General features: G+C 26.6%; 2 protein-coding genes across 2 annotated transcripts; both read right to left on the bottom strand.

Annotated features, from left to right (window-relative positions):
* Positions 1-204: 204 nt before the first annotated feature.
* Positions 205-16279, bottom strand: LOC122503103 (zinc finger protein 271-like). Its single transcript, XM_043613531.1, has 11 exons — positions 15821-16279; positions 15428-15530; positions 12955-13353; positions 12317-12768; positions 11872-12013; positions 11357-11689; positions 10750-10994; positions 7987-8252; positions 7623-7844; positions 4672-5057; positions 205-1668 (listed from the first exon to the last, which is right to left on the bottom strand). Exons 2-11 carry the CDS (start codon positions 15476-15478, stop codon positions 1192-1194), a joined length of 2973 nt encoding a protein of 990 aa, XP_043469466.1. The 5' UTR covers positions 15479-15530; positions 15821-16279; the 3' UTR covers positions 205-1191.
* A 2524-nt stretch (positions 16280-18803) lies between these two features.
* On the bottom strand, positions 18804-24053 carry LOC122503114 (the record flags this gene model as incomplete). Its single annotated transcript, XM_043613544.1, has 4 exons — positions 18804-20086; positions 23025-23169; positions 23283-23435; positions 23722-24053. Coding segments are annotated over 4 exons (1245 nt in total), but the record flags the coding sequence as incomplete, so codon positions are not given.
* Positions 24054-24346: the final 293 nt, after the last annotated feature.

The following is a 24346-nucleotide window of genomic DNA, read 5'->3' as shown; positions in this document are numbered from 1 at the left end:
GGTATCGGAAACTGGTTAAATTTAGCAAATTGTGGTAAAAACGCAAAAGCGGCTTTAATAACCGTATATTGCACTCGGATATTTATAACATTTATACGTCTAGAGAAAGTGTTTTTTACACCTTAACCTGACAATTGGTATCTAAATATCTACACCATCGAGCCAGCCGGTCAATTAGATAGAAAATAGTTCATTAGAGGATTGTTTTTTTTTTGACATCGTTTACCACTTTTTAATTATTACATTACTCCACACATTATTATTATTACTTTTAGCATTTAATAACGCACGCTATCATTTTGCGCTAATCAAAAAGTGTAAAAGTAGATATTTCACGTGGATGAACGCGATACTTATTTTCTACGATTTACATTTTGCTTTTTTTTGGTTAAATCTAAAGACACCATAGAATAAAAAGCGATTCCCTTTAAAAAAGATAAATGTTAACCGTTGGTGTAAAAAGAAAGCAACCGAAACTCTAATCGAAATCTTTGACAATTTTTTTCTTTCACCTGATTATGGCCATAATCTGTGTTATTGATATTGACTCGATATCTTTCATAATTATATAAAGATTCTTATTTTAATTTTAATTTCTTTGAAAGAATTGTTTCAGAATAATTAGATTTTATAATAATTAGATTTCGATCGAGTTTCCTGGAAGCAAAGAGATTGTGCAAGATGTTTATCTAATACTCTATTGACATAAAAATCAGTCATCAGTGCGCGATCACTGTCATCTTGAAAGTCTCAACAAAGAACTCTTTTTTTTCTATTGAAAATTGGACTCGTTAGCCGTATAAAGGTTTTTTTTACAAAGTTTTCCATAATTATAATAAAGCAACTAATTCCCGTCCTAGTGGTAACTAGAACCGAGAATTTTGATTGATATATTTGGTTACAAGGTTTCGACTTTAAATTGCTTGTCTTACTTTAAGAATAACAACAAACAATATAATAAAGAAGACATATCTCGCTTTTTAAAAATGTTTTTTTCTTCTAGGGAAGCTATAAATCTCTTCTACGTGAAATATTAAGAAAAATATATCTAAAAGTACAGAAAGAAAGTAAATTAGATCAACAAAAAATTAAAATCACTTTGATAATTTGACTTAACATTGAAAACAGAATTTTAAATTGAAACAAAAAGAAAAAAAAAGTAAATTAGATTTTTACCGGATAGAAGTTTGATTAGTAAGAAGCTAATACACCGGGAGGAGTTGGTACGACAACGGTGTGTTGAGGTACAACGGAAGGCGCGGGTTGCGTGAGGGGATGTCCAACGAGAACAGCGGCTGCCGCTGGAATTGGCATGGCTGCTGATTGTGGAATTACCGAGGGAGTGCTTACTTGGGTTGGTGGTCCTTCGGCGGCGTGTTTTCGTAAATGTCGAAGCATATTGCCTTTCTCGACAAAAGTCTTGCCACAGTCTGGACAACTGTGTGGTCGCTCATCAGAATGAGATCTTCTGTGAGACACCAAGTGTCCTTTGCACATGAAATCCTTGGGGCATAGATCACAGCGAAACGGTCTTTCTGCGTTGCTTCCTTTGTTGTGCGATCGCATGTGGAACAATAAATTGCCCTTCAATGGGAAACTCTTTCCGCATTCAGTGCAAACGAATGGACGTTCCCCGGTATGACAACGCATGTGATTTACAAGGTGTTCCTGAAAAAAAGTAAAATTCAAATATGTATCGTGCTTTAACTGTTACGAATCACAGGCCTCGGATCGACTTTAAGGTGCAAAAAAAAAGTCGCTTTAGTCGATTTAAAATAGAAAAAAAGTCGAAAAAATAGTTTATTTAATTCAGTGACGTCATAAAAATTTTATTTCTTATTTTTCTGATCTTTCACTGATTTATAAATTTAATTATTTAAAACTTGAATAATTTCGTTAAATAAATATTTAAATACTTCTTGTTTGTTTTTATACGGGAATAAAATTTTAAAAATTTCTATTTAAAACCTTCTGAAATTTATTAACTTCCAGGCTTCCCCTAAAAAGTATTTTAGGGGAAATAGGAGACTGAAAATTAAAAAATAGGGGACTTTTAGAGGACCATAAAAATTGGTTAAAGAAAGATAAAAATATAATTTATTTATACAGGGTTGCCACTTTATTTTTCCCTCACTTTTCCCTGATTTCCAAACACAACTTTCACTTTTTCCCTGACCCTAAAGAATATTTTGATTGACTCTAAAAATTATTAGATACTCAAAAAAATGTTTTATTAAATTTATTTACAAATTTCTTCAAAAGTAAAATTATTCGAAAACATCAATAGTTTTATTTAAAATAAATATTTAATCATTTTTTTTCATTGAAATTAAGATATTCAAAAATTTCAAATTCAAACCTTTTCAAATTAAACAACTTTATAAAACATAAAGATATCGATCACTCCGAGTCTTCGACTCGGAGTGATCCATTTCTTTATGTTTTATAATAATTAAAGATGACCGACTGACAAAATCATCAGTTTATTATTATAAGAAAATTGTTGCTGTAATTTCTTCAAAACTATTTGTATCATTTCAATTCAATTAACATTTTCAAGAATTTTTAACTAAAATTCTACTTTAAATCAATAACATCAATTATTATTCAATTAAACTTTTTCAAAAAAATTAATTCCACAGAATTTGTTAGTTAAAAGTAAAAAAACAATGAATTTAATTCTACAAGAAATCAATTATTTAAATACAAAAATATATAATATTGAAATAAAATTTAATTGTTACGAAAAATTGTATTGACAACTTTTGAAAATATTTAATTTCTTTTAAGGAATTTAATTAAAATTTTAATGAAATTTATTACATTAAAGAATTTAATAACAATTCTTGAAAAAAAATTCAAAACTTTTTGAAGAATTTTATTAAATTTTTTTAAAAATAATTGAATTCCTGAGAAGAATTTAAATAATAATTTTTGAAAACAATTTAATTCATAAGAAGAATTTTATTAAAATTTTTGAAAATAATTGACATCTTGAGAAGAATTTAAAAAAAATTTTGACAATAATTTAATTCTTGACGAGAATTTTTAAAAAATTTTGAAAATAATTTAACTTCTGCAAAGTATTTTATTACTTTTCAATAGAATTGAATTCTTGTGATGAATATTGATATTTATCAAAATAATTGAATTTTGGAAAAGAATTTTATTAAAATTCCTTAGAATAACTGATTTTATGGGAGAATTTATGCGATTTTGTTGTTTATCAAGATAATTGAATTCTTTTGCAAAATAACTTGCAAATTTTTAAAAACAATATATATTCTGCGACGAATTAAATGTTATTTATGAAAATATTAATTGAATTATTGCAAAGAAATTTATAGTTTTATTGAATAATTGAATGTTTCTTAAAATTGAATTCTTTCCTCAAGTTTTAATAAAATTTTTAATAATAATTGCATTTTTCAAGGAATTTATTTAAAATTGTATTAAAAATATTTGAAATTTTGCGATAAAAATAAATGAATTCGTACATGAAATTTTATTATTTATGAAAATAATTGAATTTCTTCGTAGAATTGTATCAACAAGTTTTATCTATAATTAAATCTGTTGATAAATTTTATGAAATTAGTAAATATTTAAAAACATTGAATTGCGAAAAACTTTTAAAAATAATTGAAATGTTGCAAAGAATTTTATTTAAATTTTTGAAAATAATTGAATTTTTGGCGAAAAATTTTGCACGGAGAGAGAATATATATTAAATTTTGTAAAAGTATTATTACAAATTGGGGAAAAAGTGCAACAAAGCGAAATTTCGATATAGAAAATACTAAACTTTAAAAAAAGTTTTGTGAAATTTATTAAAGTTATATTAGAATTTAATTAATATTCTTGATATTTGATATAATTATACTAAATTTCACATAAGTTTTTTTAAAGTGTAGTATTTTTTATATCAAAATTTCGCTTTGTCGCACTTTTTCTCCAATTTGAAAATATTTTTACAAAATTTAATATATTATATTCTCTCTCCGTGTGCTATTTATAAAAATAATTGAATTCTTGACAAGATATTCATTAAAATTTATAAAAATAATAATTGAATTCGTGCAAAGTATTTTATTGAATTTTGTTTAAATAATTGAAATTTTGCCAAGAATTTAATTAAAATTTTTTACAATAATTGAATTCTTGAGAAGAATTTTGATATTTATCAAAATAATTGAATTTTTGAAAAGAATTTCATTAAAAATCCTTTAAATAATTGATTTTATGGGGAGAATTTTGTTGGTTATCAAGATAATTGAATTCTTTTGCAGAATTACTTAAAAATTATTGAAAATAATTGATTACCTGCGACGAAAAAAATAGGGGAAATTTTCAAAATAGGGTACGTTTAGGGGCCAAAATTGAAAAAAGGGGAATTTTAGGGAAATAGGGGACAGACTGTGAAGCCTGCAAATCTGAGAAAATTATGAAAAAATAGCAAAACGTGAAGAAGCAGTAAATAGTAGGTGATGACAATTAAAATTACAAATTAATCTTAAAGGGATGAAAAAGTCGATGCGATTTTCGTACTCAGCGTCAATGGAAACATTTACATCAACTTTGCCAAACAAAAAACTTTCCTAAACATAACAAATAATTTTTTGTCCCGTAAACACAAAAAGTGTTACATATTTTATTTTTTGAAAATCATACCTTTCGTGTGAAGGGTTTGGAGCAAACGTTACAGCAGTGAGAGGAATCTCCGGTATGCTGACGTAGATGATTATTGAGATGCTCCTTTCTGGTGAATGTCCTCTGGCAGAATTCACATCTATGTGGTGATTCTCCGGTATGAATGCGTACATGATTCGTCAAATGCTCCTTGCGGGTGAAAGATTTAGAGCAGAAGTGACATCGATGCGGTGATTCGCCTGTGTGTTGACGCACGTGATTGGTCAAATGTTCCTTCCTCGTGAACGATTTGGTGCAATACTGACACTTGTGCGGTGACTCACCCGTATGTTGGCGAACATGATTCACCAGATGGTCCTTTCGGGTGAAAGCTTTCGGACAGTACTGACAGCGGAAGGGTGTTTCACCTGTTTAAAGAAAAAGGGTTAATATTTTATTCAAGTCAGCTATAATTTGCACGAGTTGACTTTTGACGAATACAATCAATTAAATCATGTGATCGTTCATTACAACAATTTCTTTTTTGAATATTTTTTTCATCAAACTGTAACTTTTTCATTCCATAGTTTTCAATTAGTGTCCATTGTAGGAGAAAATAATTAAAGTACAGGCTTCGCACTCAATAATTTGTTTAAAAAAAGTAGCTTTAAGACTGAAAAAGTATCAAAAAGTAGCATTAAGACTGAAAAAGTATCAAAAAGTAGCATTAAGACTGAAAAAAGTAATAAAAAAATAGCTACTATTTTTATTTATTTATTTATAAAAAATAATTTAATTTCTGCAACGAACTTTTTCTATTTATGAAAACAATTAAATTTCTACGAAGAATTTATTAAAATTTTTAAAAAATGAATTCTTGCAAATTTTTTCGACGAATTAAATTAAAATTGCATTGAAAATAATTCAATTCGTATATAGAATTTTACTAAAAATTTATTAAAAATAATTGAATTCTGTCGAAAAATTTTATTAAAATTGTATTAAAAATAATTGAGTTCTTGCGATGAATTTTATTATTTATGAAAATAATTTAATTCCTATAAACAAATTTTTAGAAAATAATTAATTTCTGTTTAAAGAATTTTATTAAAATATTTAATTAATTGATTTCTTTCCAAAAAAAATTCCTTAAATTTATTTCACATAATTGAATTACTGAGAAAATTTGAATATTCATATTATTTGAATTTTATTAAATTTTTTATAAATAATTGAATTTTTTTGAAAAATTTTATTAAAATATATAAATTTGTTTATCTAAATAAATAATAAATAAAATTGTAGATATTAAAAATATTTCAATTTCATTATTTGTAAAAATAACTGAATTCTCGCAATGTATTTTTGAAATAATGGAATTGTTTTAAAGAATTTTATAAAAAAAATTTCTAATTGTTTCTAAGAAACAATTTTATTAAGGGGGGAACCACCTCCTTTATTGCGTCAAAAAAATCGACTTTCTGGAAATAATTTTAATTGATTCTACAACTATTCAAGAATATACCCATCAAATTTTAAGTCGATTTCTGTATTATTGAAGAAGTTACAAAATTTTTAATTATTTCTTTTTTCACAAGTCGTCTGGTGAAATGTTTACCAGAGTCCAGAATTTTTTTTGTTTTAATCATTCTAAAGATAATTAAATAATCTTCAATATGACATTAAGTGTTTCTTGAACAAAATTTTTTTTCATATTTTTTTGGAATTTTAAAGTCAATTTTTATGCACGAAAAATCACTTTTAACTTAAAAGTGGGTAAAAAAAAATCAATTCTTGAAATTTTTTAAAAAAAATCGAAATGTCATATAGAAGGTATTATCCTAAAGAAAAAAAAAAAATATCCCAAAAATGATGCATTTTTCGATCGTCTAAGGGAGGTTCCCCTCTTAAATTTTATTAAAATTTTCAAAAATAATTTCTTTATTCCAACTATTAGCGAATTTAAACTCGTGAAAATTCTCAAAAATATAAAAAAGTAGCTTTTAGTGTTACAAATTTTTAAAAAAGTATCCAAATAGTAGCTAATCGTAAAAAAGTAGTAAATAGTAGGTTTTAGTAGATGAGAGCGAAGCCTGAAAGTAAGAATTAATAATAATTAATTATAATATTTAGAATTTAGAATTCATAGTATTCGAGAAAATGTAACTTATGCAGTAATTCTAGTATTTATGACTGTAATCAAAATTTGATATTGATACAAAAACACTATTAGTAAACATTTCTATTAACGGTCAAAAACGAAAAAAAGCTATTATTAGAAAGTTAACCACCATTGGAGTAAAAATAAATTACTAAAACTGAAGTAAATTTTTGCTTACGCTAAATGTACTCTAAATTAGAAAAATAAAATTAAAATTATAAAAAAATATTTATTACTAAACCAAATGATTTACTTTACTTTAACTTATTGAAGTTTTTATATTTTGAGTGGAAATTAAATATGAGAATAGTACCCAAAAAAAAGTTAATTTTAAAAGTAAAATTGAAAATACCAACAACAATGAAACTTGTAAAAACTTGTGACTTTTTGCAAAAACTTTTTGGTGGTAAGCATGTATGAGAGCGGTGTATTAGGCAGAACAATGAATATGTCTCTTGTGTTTCAATGAAGTCGTAGAGGTTAGAGTGTAAACAATGACAATGTTAAGTTAGATTAAACACTAAAACTGAATTCAATTTTAATAAAAAAATGGTGATGAGGCCACACTTTCTGTAACATCCCATTAACCATTTTAAGAAAACGATTATCAACATGCAAATGAGTCTTGACAGGACGAAACAATTATTCTTTTTTTCCATTTCGTGCTACAAATTGAACAAGAGACGTGCGTTATTTACTAAAAAATAATTTTAAATATCACAGCCCCAGAATTCTTTTTTTTTAAAAAACAATCACAAGAGTGAATTATATTGTTAAGGACAAACGTTCAAGTTGGTTGTCCGCGATATGAACATCTGCCAACCGCTCTCACCTGTGTGTTGGCGGATGTGATTAACAAGGTGTTCCTTTCTGGTGAACGATTTGGAGCAGAAGCCGCATCGATGTGGAGACTCACCCGTGTGCTGTCGAACGTGATTCAGAAGATGCTCCTTTCGTGTGAATGTTTTTGAACAGAAGTCACAACGATGTGGTGTTTCGCCCGTATGCCACATAATGTGGTTCGTAAAGTGTTCCTTCCTTGTAAACGACTTACCTGTATTCATATTAACAAATCCAAAAACAGTTTTTTAATATTTAAAGTATATTCACCATGATCATGAAAAAAGTAATTAATTACTAATGAAATTACATGATTTAAAGAAACATTTTTCCATTTATGGGAATTAACAACTCACCGCATATTTCGCATCGGAAGGGAGTGTCATTGGTGTGAGAGCGCATGTGGTTAGCCAAGTGTTCTTTGCGAGTGTACTTTTTACCGCAAACTTGACAGTGATGGGGGGTCTCTCCAGTGTGCCACATCACGTGATTCATGAAATGTTCCTTTCTTGTGAAGCTTTTCTTACAAATGTCACATCGATGGGGTGTTTCGCCAGTGTGTTTGCGAACATGATTCACCATGTGTTCTTTGCGTGTGAATGTTTTGGCGCAATACTGACATCTAGAAAAAGAAAGAAAGAAAAGATTAGCCAAGTTTATATGGAACATTGTACCTTATCAGGGTTGCCACAAAAATTTTATTTTACTTTTCCTTGATTTCGAGACAAAATTTTGACTTTTTCCCTGAAAAATGATTAAATGCTCAAAAAAATGTTCTATTACATTTATTTACGAATTTCTCTAATTGTAAAATAATTCAAGAACAGCAATAACTTTTTTAAAATAAATATTTAATCATTATTTTTCTATAAGAATGAAGATTTTTAAAAATTACAAATTCAAACTTTTTTGAAATTCAACAGCTTATAAGAATATATTATTACAAAACATGAAGTAATCGATCGATTTCTTCATGTTTTAAAATAATTAAAAATTTAATTATTTAAATTCAAAAATAAATAATTTAGTGAATAATTGAATGTTTGTTAAAATTGTATTCGCACAAAGAATTTTTTCAACAAATTTTTAAATAATTGAATTGATTACATTTCCGAGGAATTTGATTAAATTTGTATCAAAAAAAATTAAAATCCTGCGATGAATTCTAATATTTATTAAAATAATTTAATTATTGCGAAGAAATGTTTAAAAAATTTGTAAATAATTCAAATCCTGGTAAATTTTTATTATTTATGAAAATAATTAAATGTTTTTAAATAATTTAATTTTAGCGAAGAATTTTGCTGTTTATAAAGATAATTGAAATCATGACGAGAATTTTTTTTTTGATTTTTGAAAATGCTTGAATTTCTGAAAAGAATTTTATTGCTCTTGAAAATAATAATTTTATTCTTCATCTTGTGATTAATATTGTTATTTATGAAAATAATTATTGGATTTTGTAAAGAATTTTATTAAAATTCTTAAAAAATAATTGAATTTCTGGGAAGAATTTAGATATTTATCAAGATAATTGATTTCTTTCTAAGAATTGGGTTAAAATTTTTGAAATAATATTAAATACACATTAAAAATTCAACTAATTTGAACAGAATTGAAATTAAAATTGTATTCAAAGTAATTGAAATTCTGCGATGAGTTTTATTATTTATGAAAATTACTGAATCCTTGTAAAAAAATTTTATTTATGAAAATAATTGAATTATTGAGAAGAAATTTATAAAAAATTGTAAATATAAGTAATTGAATTACTGTCAAATTTTAATTATTTATGAAAATAATTAAATGCTTGTGTAGAATTATATTAAGTTTTTTTTAAATAATTGAATTCTTTTGGAAAATTTTATTTAAATAGTAGATATTAAAAATCATAGAATTAATGGAAATTTTTTAACATAATTGAAATTTTCCCAAAAATTTTATTAAAGTTTTTATAAATACTTGATTTCTTGTGCAGAAATTTATTATTTACGGAAATAATATTAAATACCAGTAAAGAATTTTTTTATTTTTGAATATAATTGAGCTTTTGTCTAACAGTTTTATTTAGATTTTTGTAAATAATTGAATTTTTGAGAAGAATATTGTGTAAATATTGAAAAATAATTGAATTCTTCATAACAATATTATTATTTTTGAAAATAATTGAATTCCTCCTTTTTATTATTTTTGAAAATTATTTGGAAATTCTTCAATTAAATATATATCAGAAAATAAAAATTTCAAATAATTTCAAAATAAATTTAATTAAAATAAAAAAAAATAATTATACAGACTTGTCAGTTAAAAGTATAAAAAATTCATAGTTTAAAGGTTTTTAATTTGAAAGAAAAATACAAAAATAAATAATTTATTGAGTGTTTCTTAAAATTTAATTTTCCTAAAGAATTTTATCAACAAATTTTTTAATAATTGAATTCTTCGACGAATATTAATACAACTTTTAAGAGTAATTGCATTTTTTTAAAGATTTTTATTTAAAATTGTATTAAAAATAATTGAAAAGAATTTCATTATTTTTGGAAATAATTAAATTCTTGCAGTAAATTTAATATAAAATTTTTTAAAAATAATTGAATTTCTGTGATGAATTTTTTAAAAAATTCTTCTAAATAATTGATTTTTTTCAAAAACATGTAATGAAAATTGTTTCTTAAATAATTGAATTCTTGTAAAAAATTTATTATTTATGAAAATAATAATTAAATGTTTGCGAAGAATTTTATAAAAATTATTTTAAATAATTGAATTCTTTTGAAAAATTTTATTGAAAAATATTGAAAATTATTGAATTGAGAAAAATTTTTGAAAATAATTGCAATTTTGACCAGAATTTTATTAAAATTTTTGAAAATAATTGAATTTCGGAGAAGAATTCTATTGTGAAGAATATTTTTACTTTTAAAATAAATAAATTTGTGCAAGAATTTAATTTCACAGTTTATGAGGGAAACAAAAAATACACTAATATTCAGAATTTTCTCATGAATTCTAAAAATTAAATTTTTTCCAGTACTTTTAATAAAAATCTCTGACTCTTTCCTGACCTGTGGCAAGCCTGCTTATGTTTAGTGAAAATAAAAGGAAACAAGTCTTACCTATATGGTGTTTCTCCAGTATGGCAGCGAGTATGATTGTCGAGATGCTCCTTCCGAGCGAAGCTTTTGCCGCAAACTGTACAATTGTATGGCTTATCAGTTGCGTGACGTTTCATATGGCGTTCCAAAGATGGAGCATTTGCGAAAACATGGAAGCATACAGCACAGGTGAACATTGATCCTCCCAGATGGCATTTGCCGTGGCGGGTCAAGTCGTTCGCGTTGGAAAACGCTTTTCCGCAAACCTGACAAGAAACGCAAATTATTGATTCAAATTATTCAATAAGGTTCAATAAACTCAATACCAAACATAATCTTAAATACAAATAATTTTTTTTTCTTTTCTGGACAGTAGAAAAAATTTTCTGAAGATTTACAGGTTTGTTATGAAATTTTATAAAAATTTGTAAAATAACGTGAGTTTAAAATCCCTTTTTCTGCTGTCCAAAGTAAAAACCTAGTAAAACCTAGTAAAAACTTACTAGGTTTTTACTTTGGACAATAGTTTTTAAATTTAATACTTTTCATGCGTCAATTTTACAATTTTCTGGAAAAATTTAACTACTCTGAAAGTAGCATTATTTGCTATTTATTTATTTATAATCACCTGGCATGTAAACGGTTTTCTCTCTGTATGATACCTTCGATGAACGATCAATTGATAGCGAAATTGAAATATTTTTCCGCAGACGTCACAATTGTGACTGCCAACGGACACTGGTGATGCACTCGGTCCTGGCGTTGCTTCTCCGTCACTGGTCTTAATGTCAAATTTATTTAACTGAACTTGTTGCACTATTGGTGCTCCATTTTGGATTGTGGTAACTGTCTGTGTGGGCACGGTCCCACCGACTAAAGTTGTTCCCGCCGCGATTTCACTCTGCAGCTTTCCGAAAATTTCGTGGTACGTCAGAAGCTGATTAATGTCCTCTACATTCACCTGAAAGAAGCGATAATTAAATTTTTGACGAGAATTTTTTTAAATTGTTCATCATTTTTTAATTTCGCCGAAGAATTTTATTACTTTTGAAAATAATTGAATTTCTGCAATCATTTGTAACTTTTCCAAAATTCAATTTTTTTTCTTTTAGTATTTTTAACTCAATTTTCGCCAGTACTTACTTTATACATATTTTGCACCATTTCGACGCCAAGACTTTTCGCCAAATCTTGCTCATTTCCAGCGCTGATTTTGACTACTGATCCATCAGCAGTTCTTACATCCATCATGTGACCGCCGGGCTTTAAATCGGGAACTTGGAATCTATTGAAAACAAAATTTAAAATCACTTATTAAGATCATGTCATTTAGTGAAAGAATTTTATTATTTTTGAACAATATTTAATGTTTGCGACGAATATTATTACTCTTGAAAAAAATTGAATTTCTGCAATAATTTTTAACTTTTCCAAAATTAAATTAAATTTAGTTCGAGCCCTAAAGCGATTTTGAACACAGATCTTCAATGAAAGTTCATTGAATTTGATATTTACTTTATAGCAGTAAAATAAAAAGCTTCCTCCACGAGGAAGCAAAAGTACATTTTTTAGAAAAACTAATACTTACTGTGCCATATTTATTTGGCGCATATCCTCCTTCTTTTCAGCTTTCTCCGAATTATTAGGATTTCCATTGTCACCGGAGTTGCCGCCGATATTGACACCAATCTGCTGCTGCATTAGAGTTTGCTGCAAATCCTGAGGTGCTTGCAATTGAAGATCACATTGAACCTGACAGTGTACTTGATTGTCACTACATCGTTCAGTGGTACAACTTCCATTCTCGTCTTTCACTTTATCGTCTCTTTGGGAATTCTGATTTTGGACTGCTTGTGCATTATTTTGGGCATTTTGGTGATTCTGCATCTGATGATGCGACTGCTGTTGCTGTTGTGTCTGTTGTTGATGCATTTGCTGTTGGGACTGCATCTGCTGCTGCATTTGAGCGTGTGCTGCTTGTAAATGACTCGCCGGTATGTGATTTCCATCCAAATTCAAACCAGGAAGTGAGACGGGAATCTATCGAGAAAAAAAAAGGATTAGAATCAAATTCTATTACTTTTCTGGAAACTTGCACTTGAATGAATAGAAATGAAAAACTATTCTTTGTATGAAAAATATTTCAGGCAAGAAATTTTTTATCACTAGGTGTAAAAAATGGCAAAAACTACAGTGCAAGATAAACGTGCAGCTACGTAAACAAACCTGGGGATTAGACTGCAACGAACTGTGATGACTGCTGGTGGTAACGGGTGGTTGATGATGATGTTGATGAGATGATGTGTTCTGGTGATGGGAGCTCGTTGCCAGTGCCATTTCCTGATTGAGAGCGGACGGTGATTCTTTCGCAGGAGTTTCGCCACCTCCACCACCTCTATGCGAGGCGTTATGGTGGGGATGGTGATAAACTGAGACCTGCGGTATCGGTCCCGGGAATAGATTCGTGAGGACCCAATATTTAGCTACCGAGGAAGCTAACGCTACTGCTGTACCTACACGAAGGTCCGCGGACGAATGCGGCGTGCTTCCTACATTTCCAAGGCTGGTTGTTGCAGGCAAACCACCCGGATACGAAGGACGACCACTTTGACCAGTGTTTACTTCCTATCGATATACATTCAAACATTTGTACAACATCGATATGGCATGCAGCAGCATGCAATAGGCACTAGTCTAATTAACAAATGCGCTAAATCATCTGCTGCCATTGTGTAGAGAATTACTTCATTAAAAAAATTAACATTTTTACCAAAAATTACAATTACAGGCTTCACAGTGTCCCTAAAAAGTATTTTAGGGGAAATAGGGGACTTTTAGGGGACCATAAAAATTGGTTAAATAAAGATAAAAATATAATTTATTTGTACAGGGTTGCCACAAAAATTTAACTTTATTTTTCCCTGATTTCCAAATACAACTTTGACTTTTTCCCTGACCCTAAAAAATATTCTGATTCACTCTAAAAATTATTAGATACTCAAAAAAATGTTTTATTAAATTTACTTACAAATTTCTTCAAAAGTAAAATTATTCGAAAACATCAATAGTTTTATTTAAAATAAATATTTAATCATTTTTTTTCATTTGAATTAAGATGTTCAAAAATTATAATTATAAGAATATTGTTACTGTAATTTCTTCATAATTATTTGTATCATTTCAATTCAATTAAAATTTTCAAGAATTTTTAACTAAAATTCTACTTTAAATCAATAACATCAATTATTATTCAATTAAACTTTTTCAAAAAAATTAATTCCACAGAATTGTTAGTTAAAAGTACAAAAAACAATAATTTAATTCTACGAGAAATCAATTATTTAAATACAAAAATAAATAATAGGTATTGAAATAAAATTTAATTGTTACGAAAAATTGTATTAACAACTTTTGAAAATAGTTAATTTCTTTTAAGGAATTTAATTAAAATTTTAATGAAATTTATTATATTAAAGAATTTTATAACAATTTTTGAAAATAATTGAAAACTTTTTGAAGAATTTTATTGCATTTTTTAAAAATAATTGAATTCCTGATAAGAATTTAAATAATAATTCTTGAAAACAATTGAATTCATGAGAAGAATTTTATTCAAATTTTTTTTTGACTTTTTGAGAAGAATTTTAAAAGAATTTTTGACAATAATTTAATTCTTGCGAAGAATTTCCCAATCTATTTATAAAAATAATTTAATTCTTGACGACAATTTTTAAAAAATTTTGAAAATAATTTAATTTCGGCAAAGTATTTAATTACTTTTTAAAAGAATTGAATCCTTGTGATGAATTTTGATATTTATCAAAATAATTGAATTTTGGAAAAGAATTTTTTTAAAATTCCAAAGAATAATTGATTTTATGGTTTGAATTTTGTTTAAATAATTGAAATTTTGCCAAGGAAGAATTTAATTAAAATTTTTGACAATAATTGAATTCTTGAGAAGAATTTCGATATTTATCAAAATAATTGAATTGATTTTATGGGGAGAATTTTGTTGGTTATCAAGATAATTGAATTCTTTTGTAGAATTATTTAAGAATTATTGAAAATAATTGATTTCCTGCGACGAATTAAAAAATATTTATGAAAATAATTTTTAAAACAAAAGTTTCCAATTGAAAGTGTCAACGGCACTTTGCTAAATTTGGTGTGAATTCATCATTAAAAGATAAAAGAAAAAAATAGGGTACGTTTAGGGGCTAAAATTAAAAAAAGGGGACTTTTAGGAAAATAGGGGACAGACTGTGAAGCCTGCAATTACAAATTACATTTACAAATTAGATATAGTATTTTATTTACTAAGCAGAAACAAGACAAACACTCTAACATTCTATTATCTTTTTAAGAGAAACTTTTTTCCCTTTGATACTAAATTTAAGAATTCACAGATATTAAAAATATTACAAATTACCAATAAGTGCAAAAGCAACTTCACTGTATAGAGAAAACGAGAGAGAAGATAAAGAACTTTTATAATTTTTTAATTATAAATGTCCGTGCTTAACAAACTTGTACGTAGGTACTTAATGTAAAGATAGTGTTCAAAGCGAAATGCTACAAAGTCGATCATTGGAATAAATCAGCATCGACTTGGCAACATTTTCTAGAATCAAATACATAATAATAATGCGCATTTGCCGGAAGACAAGTAGCCTGTAAAAAATCGAATTATTCTCACCTCTTGCTGTGCCTGCGTAGTCGCTGGCAGCGAATGTTGTTCACTATTCATTTTTGTTCACTGATAACCACCTGTCAATCCCTCGCAGTGGTCTTCATTGTCTCTTAACAAAAAAAGGATAAACAGCGTTAATTAATACTCGGTTTTAAATTTCTATTTTAGCATAAAAGAAAATTTCCAACGAACGAATTCGAAAAAAACAAGTTAAAAAGTAATTCATGCAAAGCAGATATTACATATTTTACAGCAGTTCGATCAATTCTTATGGAATAAAAAGTTTATTTCAATTTAAACCAAAATTGATTAAAACGAAGAAAAAAGTAATGAAAGTAAAAGTTAAGTAAAAGAAAGAAATCAAATATTTTCTTTTATTTGTCCGAAAATATTCCTTACAGCATAGGCGGGGAAGGGTGACTCATCAGAGCATCTTCCGGGGCCGTTGAAGGCCACCTTGAAACAATTCAAAATTGAGAATAAATGAACGTCTTCGATGATGAACTTTAATTAATCCGTGATTTATAAAGCTGATGAAGAACTAGACGGCCGAAATTGGACACCATCTTCTGATTTCGCGCACATTATTATCAAGGATTGTGGAACGGGGACAAGATGGAGGAGGTATCGACGCAAGGGGGGACGCCTCTTGCCTCTTTATAATGGCCCCGCGCCCTCACTGCTTGCTTTCAAAATAACGGCAAAGAAAAACGCGTGCAAACCGCGCCACAATAAGTTCTTTTTCAACTAGACAATTGTCTTTAAACCATTGAATTTTGCAAAAACTGTCGGATGTAGCAACGCACTGACGGTTTTTAAGAGAAAATACGATGCAAAATGGCGTATGTCGCCCACCCGCATGAGGCGCGGATCTCCTTGGATGACTTAATACATAATTAAAAATTTCCCTAAAGTTTAAGTAGTTAAAACAATCACTCTAAGGTTCCTATTCGAGAAAAATAGACCGAAATTAATAAATTTAGAGTCTAAAAAGTAGAAAATAGGATTTTTGATAATATACACATGCGCGCGCAACCGGATGTTGCGCGCTCATCGACTCCGTTGCTAGTGCGCAAGCGGCGGGAAAATTTAAAATTTAAATATAAGAAAAAATTTCTTTTTTTCGATTTTTGTTTTTAAAAATAAATTAAGGGAACAAGAAATTTACAAAACATTGCTTTTCATCTCTTTTTATTTTAATCATATATTATTATTTTCGACAGTCGCTGTAATTTATATTAAAAATAATAACCACTATTTACAACGATATGTACAAACGACCTATTTGGTCAAAAAAAATTTGTGTACAAATTTATTGTACACAATACAATTATTATGTCAAAGTTTTTCGAAAAAGAGATACAAAATCTTTCTTGTATCATTTTTTGTTTCTTTAAATTATTATTTTTGTAATTATTTTTTTTTTTACAAAGATTTTGTATTTCTAAGTGAATCCTCTATTTGATTGCACATAAGAATGGAAGAAGCGCGTGAAAATTAGGTATAAAAAAATACTGTTCTAATACGCACTCTGCGAGTGTCGGAAAATTAACACTTTATACAACAAAAAAAGTATTGTTAAAAATAAAGCGAAAAATGTTGCTTATTGTAACAATTTTTAAATTTATAATATACTTTTTTTATTTCTTTCTCGCCAATTTGTTCCATATTATTGATGACAGATTTTAACATAACAGAAAAAAATTTTTTTTTTATTTTTCCCTCAAAATTTGTTTGTTAACTGCAAAAGGCGAAATTTTGACTAATTTTACGCTTCCAGTAGGGAAGAAAATGACAAGAAAAAGTTTAGCAAAAAGGGAATAAATTGTACCGGAAATAAGGAATTAGCACCAAAAAGGAAAAAATTGGTGAACAATGGAAGATAAATTAAAGGGAAAAAATCGAAGATGATAAAGTGGACGAAAAATTTAGTTTTTCGCAATTTTTTTTTTTTTTTTTGAAAATTCGCTTCACGAAGAAAGAAACCTAAAAAGAAAAAAACCTTTTGTTTGTCAAGAAATCAACTGAAACTGATTTATGCCTTACGTTTACAATACTAAATAAATATTTTTTATTTTACAAAATTAAAAAAGAATCCTTTACTCAAGGTAAAAAGGTAACATTTTGCTTTTAAGGTTTTTTTTCTTCCCAACGCGTCACAATTAAAAACAAAAGAATTTTCTCTTGCTCAAGAAAGTAATCGACAAAGAATCCGAACAAAAGTTAGTCCAACGTCATAATTTCATATTTTATATTTAAAAATTAAATTCAAATTCTATTTACTGATCAAGTTGTATTTATTAAATTTTTAAAGAAGTTAACTTTCAACTCTAAACAATTAAAAGTTGTACTTGAATAAAAATTACAATTTTCTGTCAATAAGAAAGATGAGAAACAATTTAGTCAACGAAACCTAAAATTAAAAAATATTTCTTAATGACAGAAAATTGTAATTTTCATTCAAAAATGTTCGACAAGTTTTGAACATTCAAATGAACGAAATATTTTTATTGCAAATATTTTTGCAAAAAAAAAAGAACAAAAAACTTAAATTTTACATTTGGAAACACTAAAAACAATTTTTTTTACTAGTAACGCAAAATTATTGTAATAAAAATTTCATTTCAAGAAGAAATAAATAAATTTTGTTCATTTTAACGTTCAGAGCTTTAGAAACATTTATTGTTTATATTGTTGGAAATTAAATTCCTCACATTTCCACTAAAACAAACTTAAAATCTAATCTACCTTTTTCTCGTCATAATTTTGTATTTTAAAAGAAAAGGTCAATTTAAATTTTAAATTCCTTTTGGTAGAAGCGTAAGAAATTTAATTTTCTACATTTTGATCAGTTTTAAGATAAATTTTTAATAAAAATTAATTATTAATAAAAACGACATATTCGGACAACAATGTTACTTTTTTTTAAAAGTCCAATGTTTCGAGTTAAATCATAAACTCCTCTTCACTCCTCGAAACGTTAGACTTTTAAAAAATAAAAAGTAACATTGTTGTCCGAATGTGTCGTTTTTATTAATAATTAAATTATTCTCGGACGTTAAATATTTATACAAATTAATAAAAATTATTTTTTTCTCAATAATAAATGATTATAAACTAAAATTTAACAATTGTTTCTTATTGACAGAAAATTGCCTAGTAATTTTTACCTAAATACAACTTTCAATTTGTTTTAAATATTAAAAATTAAATTCCTCGCCTTTCCAGCAAAATGAATTTAAAATCTGTCTTTTTCTTTTAAATTAATGACATTGGACAAACTTTTCTTTCGACTGTCCCTCAGATTCTTTGCTTAAAAACACAAATATACGAAGTTGAGCTAATTTCACAATTTTCCTTTTTGCAGTTCAGAAAAATAGAGCGAGTTGAAGAAAAACAATGATTTCAACGGTAATTTTAAAGTGAAATGAAGAATAAGTATAATAGTGAAGGGGACATAACAATTAGTGGAAAGGTACAAAGTGGCCATGTATATAAAGAGATCGGTCAATTCCCACAGAGAGAGAAGCCGGCTACAATGCGACTCTATTTCGACATGTTTATAAATTAATCAAATATATATATTATACAAAAATTCATTCTTATTTGGTGTTCTTATAATCTCGTTCTATTCGTCTACAATTAAAGATATGTTATATGTAGATACTATGTATAAGAATGTTCAAGTGACTCACAATTGGTTTTCTAGGTAAAGATTTTGTTATCAGGACACTTCGTCCAATTACAAAAAAAACAAAAACGCTATCGGTTTTTTTAAAAAGCAAAATTCTGTCATTACCGAAAACAGAATTATAATTTTTTTTAAAGAAAACTGAAATATTCAGTTTATGCAATTCATGAATAAAATTAAAAAATAATTCTAGGTATAAAATAATTATAGAATAATTTCTATTTATCAATACCAGAAAGAATAATCATGGAAGTATTTTTTTTCAGCACAAAAGTGAATCAGAAAGGATAAATTAATTTGTCCTATTTTCGAAAAATGAAAACAAAACGTATATAATACAAAAAGAAATCGACTACTAATTACAATTCGGTGGTAATTTCGTCTTGTGGTCGAAATCCTAAAATCGTGAAATCGTCGAGGTAGTCACGACCCGGAGCCCATTCGGATAAAATGGTGAAATTTGCAGCCTCGATTGTACTCTCGAATTCCCATTGTGGATTTAATTCGTGATCGAGTTCGCCCAATTGTTTATTATCAACTAAATGTTTATTATGCGCTAAATTACTGTCGGGACTGTAAGTGTGATTGAATGGTGAAATGGCGAGTTCTTGTAGATGCGATCCCACTGGTTTCACACGTTTATCCTTTGTTGACACCAAAGGCGTTGATTGGCCAATTGTGGAACCGTTCGGACTGAGTTTCTCATTGTAAATGCTCGAGCTATTTTGACCAAGACTCGAACCCACTGGACTGTCTTTTGTGTAGCCAATACTTGAACTTGCTGGACTAATGCTCGATTTATCACTAGCTTGGAATGTCGTTAGTGGAGCATTCGCCTGAAATGTCGTGAGATTCGTTGGTGTTGCTCTTGGCTCATAATTTTGAAATGTCTGCGATATCGATATTTGTTGTGGATTTGTTCCTATTTGGACGGATGTTGCTGGCTGCTGGAGAAATGTCACCAGTTGCGCAACCTTTGAAGTAAGGAATTCATAATTATTACTCTATTCCATTGTTACTTTATTATCTACTCTATTCTTTACTTTATATTTTTTTTTAATACGGAAAAATGAAAATGTGACAATTTCCGACGAAAGCATAAATACAGGCTTCGCACCCATCTACTAAAACCTACTATTTACTACTGTTTTTACGTTATGCTACTATTCGGGTACTTTTTTAGATTTCAGCTAAAAGCTACTATTTCTGATTTTTTTGTTGAGAATTTCCACTATTTTAAATTCGCTAATTCTAGAAATCAAAAAACAATTATCAAAAATAATAATCAAATTCTTTAAAACGATTCAATTATTTTAAAAAATTATTCGAAATTCAATTATTTTCAATATCTAGTGTTTTCATCAAATTTCGCAAAAGAATTCAATTATTTAAAAAAAATTTTAATACAATTAAATTAAAATTTCTGAATGGAATTTAATTATTTTTAAAATGGTTAACAAAATTTGTTGACAGAATTCACATATTTTTAAAAATTGAGATAAACAACTTTAGAAGAACTCAATTATTTTCAAGTACAATATTTTAATTAAATTCCCCGTACGAACTTAAATTTTATTCGAAACAATTGAAATTGTAATTTTACAAAATTTTATTTTCTTATTATTTTTATTTATTATTTCCATATAAATAATTAAATTTTCACAGGAATTAAATTATATTTAATTAATTGAATTTCAGCTATTTTTAACATAATTTAAAATTAATTCTTCAAAAACTGCATTTTTTCTTGAAAATTTTTTATTAAAATTCTTCACAAGAATTCAATTATTTTTAAAAAATCTAATAAATTTCTTCGCAAAAATTTAATTATTTTTATAAATAATAAAATTCTTCTCAGGAATTCAATTTTTTAAAAAAAATTTTTGATAAAATTCTCAGCAAGAATTTAATTATTTTCATAAATAATAAAAATCATAAAAAAATTTCAATTATTTTTAATACTATTTTAAATTGATAACTCGAAAAATTCAATTATTTTCACAAATAAAATTTTCCATAAGAATTCAATTATTTAAAATAAAATTTTTATATTTATTTTATTTCGAAAAAATTAATTATTTAAAACAATGTTTATATAATTCTTATAAATAATTCAATTATTTTTAAAAATAACAAAACTTTTCACAAAAATTCAATTCCATTTAAACATTTTAATAAAATTTTTCGCAATAATTCAATTATTTTCATAAATAATAAAATTCTTCTAAGAAATTCAAGTATTTTTGAAAATATTTATAAAATTATTAGCAACTATTCAATTCTTTTACATAAATAATAAAATTTATCGCAGGATTTCAATTATTTTCAACACAATTTTACAGGAATTGCTCACAAAATGTAATTATTCTTAAAAATTATTTAATTTCAATTCCTTGAAAAAATCAATTATTCGAAAAAATGTTTTTTTTTAATTCTTTGGAAGAATTCAATTATTTACAAAAATATTAGAATTTTTCACAGAAATTCAATTATTTTCAAATATTTTAATAAAATTGTTTAAAAGAAATTAATTATTTTAAATATAATTTTAATTAAATTTTTTCAAATAATTCAATTATTCTTTAAGATTTTTAATTTAAAATTCTTTGCAAAATTCAATTATTTACTCAAATAAGTCAATTATCTTGATAAATAATAAAATTATTCTCGAGAATTCAATTATTTTGAGGCATTTTAATAAAATTCTTTGCAAAATTCAATTATTTACTTAAATAATTCAATTATCTTGATAAATAACAAAATTATTCTCGAAAATCCATTTCTTTTGAGGCATTTTAATAAAATTCTTTGCAAAATTTAATTATTTACCTAAAGAATTCAATTATTTTGATAAATAACAAAATAATTCTCGAAAATTCAATTATCTTGAGGCATTTTAATAAAATTCTTTGCAAAATTCAATTATTTTCATAAATAACAATATTCATCAGAAGAATTTAATTACTTTTAAAAGTAGGTAATAAATTTATTCTTGGAAATTCAATTATTTAAAAAAATTCTAATAAAATCGTTCCGAAGAATTAAATTATTTTCATAATTAATAAAATTCTTTTTAGAAATTCAATTATTTTCAAAAAATTTAATAAATAATACCACACCAAACATTCAATTATTGTCAAAAATTTTAATAGAATTCTTTGTTAACTTTAATTATTTTTTTAAACTTTTCGCAATTCAATGATTTTTAATATCTACTATTTATATAAAATTTCCAAATAGAATTTAATTATTTAAAATTTTTTTTGTAAAAATCTTCGTAAGAATTCAATTTTTTTCATGAATAATAAAAATTTCTCGGGAATTCAATATTATTTAAATTCATTGAAGGAATTCAATTTATTAGCACGATAAGAAAAAAGTAAACATTTTTTTTATCAAAATTAGGAAAAAGTCAGGAAATTAAAAAATATGGAATTGAATTTTTGTCAATTTTGTGAAGTGTCTAAAACGAGTTTTTTTTTGGTCGTCAAGTTTAATTTTTCGATTGTTACTTTTTTTACTACATTTTTTTAGTTTCAAAGCTACTTTTTTATACTTAGTTAAAATTAATTATCGAGTGCGAAGTCTGTTTATACTAAATATCACCAAATAGTTAATAAAAATTGCTTTCAATTTCAGGTAATTAGAAATTAATCTTTAAAGAAGTAAAAGCATTCCTATTTTTTGCTGCGTAGAGACCGGAAAACGTCACAAAAAATAATATATAAAAATACAAAAAAAAGTGTAACAAATTAGAAACACTAAAATATTTCAGGTACACCAATATTTTCGACTCACCATGTTCTTTAAGGGACTAGCGTGTAAAAATTGAGAGAGAAAAAAATTTAACGGTCAAAATGAATTGAAGACTACTATTTTTAATTAATCTCCAAGAAAAAAGGTTTGACTCACTTGTGGAGATGTGTGTCGTTTGTATCTTCGAAGAAGTCGTTCAGCCCAAGAGAGCAGTCTTTGCCAGTCATCCGGGGGTCTTGGTATTTCATCGTCTCTTCTATTTATCAGTACTAGAATTCTGGCAAGATCACGGAGAACGGGTCTAAAAGAGACAAAAAAAGGTAAAAATAGAATTATAATCCAAAAATATTTTATTCAATTAATTTTTTTTTTATTTTATTATTTATTTATTTTATTTTAACAAAGGAATTTTACCTGTAAGCTTGAATACCAACAGCTCCATCCCCATTATTTCCTGAGTAGTGCAATTCTCTGACCTGTCTTCGGGTGTCGTTGAGCATTGAGAGAAACGTAGTCCCCTCACCTCTGAGGGTCGCGAGGTGCTTTAAAAATTCTCTCCTCTCAGCGCTGAAAATAAAAAACACTGTTAGCAAATTCCTCTTTGGAAAATTAAGTAAATAAATAAATTGTAAATTGTAAGTAAATAAATAAAAAAAATTGTTAACTTTTTCCACCTTTAAAAAATTAACTAAAGATCAAAAGAAAATAAATAATAAATTTTAATAAAAGACAAATGACCGATTATTGAAAATTGAATTTGAAAAATAATTTTGAAATAGACGTTGAATTATTGAAAGTAAGATGCGAGGTAAGATCTTCGAGAGAGAAAAAAAGGGGGGTGTATAAATTTCACCTGTCTTCAAAGTGCTGAATCATTTTGGCTGCTTTTTTCTTTCTTCGATGTACAACAATAACTCCGCAGAGAATGATAAAGATGCATATTGTGGCACCGGAGGCAACGCCAACGAGGATCGCTATTTGACTTCCTGAGAGACCAAACATAAATTTTCTTATTGTTTCCTTGCAGACGAAACCAATGTATTCCTCTCTCGTGGACGGAACAGCAGAGTGACCCGGTGGACACGAGTCAACGCAAGACCCATCATGATAAAGAATGGCACATCGCGAGCATAAAGCACCTCGACACGTTTTGCAACCAGCCTCTCCTTCGATGCATCCTGCAAAAAAGAGAAAACATTTTTAATAATTTCCCTCGATAATTATTGATTGTTTAAAAAAATAAAAATTAAGAACTGAAAATATTATTAATCAATATTTTACTTGAAAATATTTAATATTTATAATAAAAAATATTAAATTTAATATTTTATTAAAAATATTAAATATTAAAAATATTTTTATAAAACATAAAGGAATAGATCTCTCCGAGTCTTCGACTCGGAGCAATCGATATCTTCATGTTTTATAATAATTAAAAAATGACCGATTAATAAAATTATTATTTTATATAAAAATAT

The sequence above is a fragment of the Leptopilina heterotoma genome, unplaced genomic scaffold (assembly GCF_015476425.1).
Source record: "Leptopilina heterotoma isolate Lh14 unplaced genomic scaffold, ASM1547642v1 Lhet_244, whole genome shotgun sequence".
NCBI classification, from domain to species: Eukaryota; Metazoa; Arthropoda; class Insecta; order Hymenoptera; family Figitidae; genus Leptopilina; species Leptopilina heterotoma.
This window is presented reverse-complemented; position numbering and strand designations above follow the sequence as displayed.

Excerpts from the sequence above, each read along its gene's own strand:
- LOC122503103 (XM_043613531.1), bottom strand. The coding sequence starts at position 15,478 with ATGAATAGTGAACAACATTCGCTGCCAGCGACTACGCAGGCACAGCAA. Across the intron at positions 11,690-11,871 it reads TGGTGCAAAATATGTATAAA|GTGAATGTAGAGGACATTAA; the intron begins GTAAGTACTGGC and ends CGCTTCTTTCAG. Across the intron at positions 1,669-4,671 it reads CCAAACCCTTCACACGAAAG|GAACACCTTGTAAATCACAT; the intron begins GTATGATTTTCA and ends ACTTTTTTTCAG.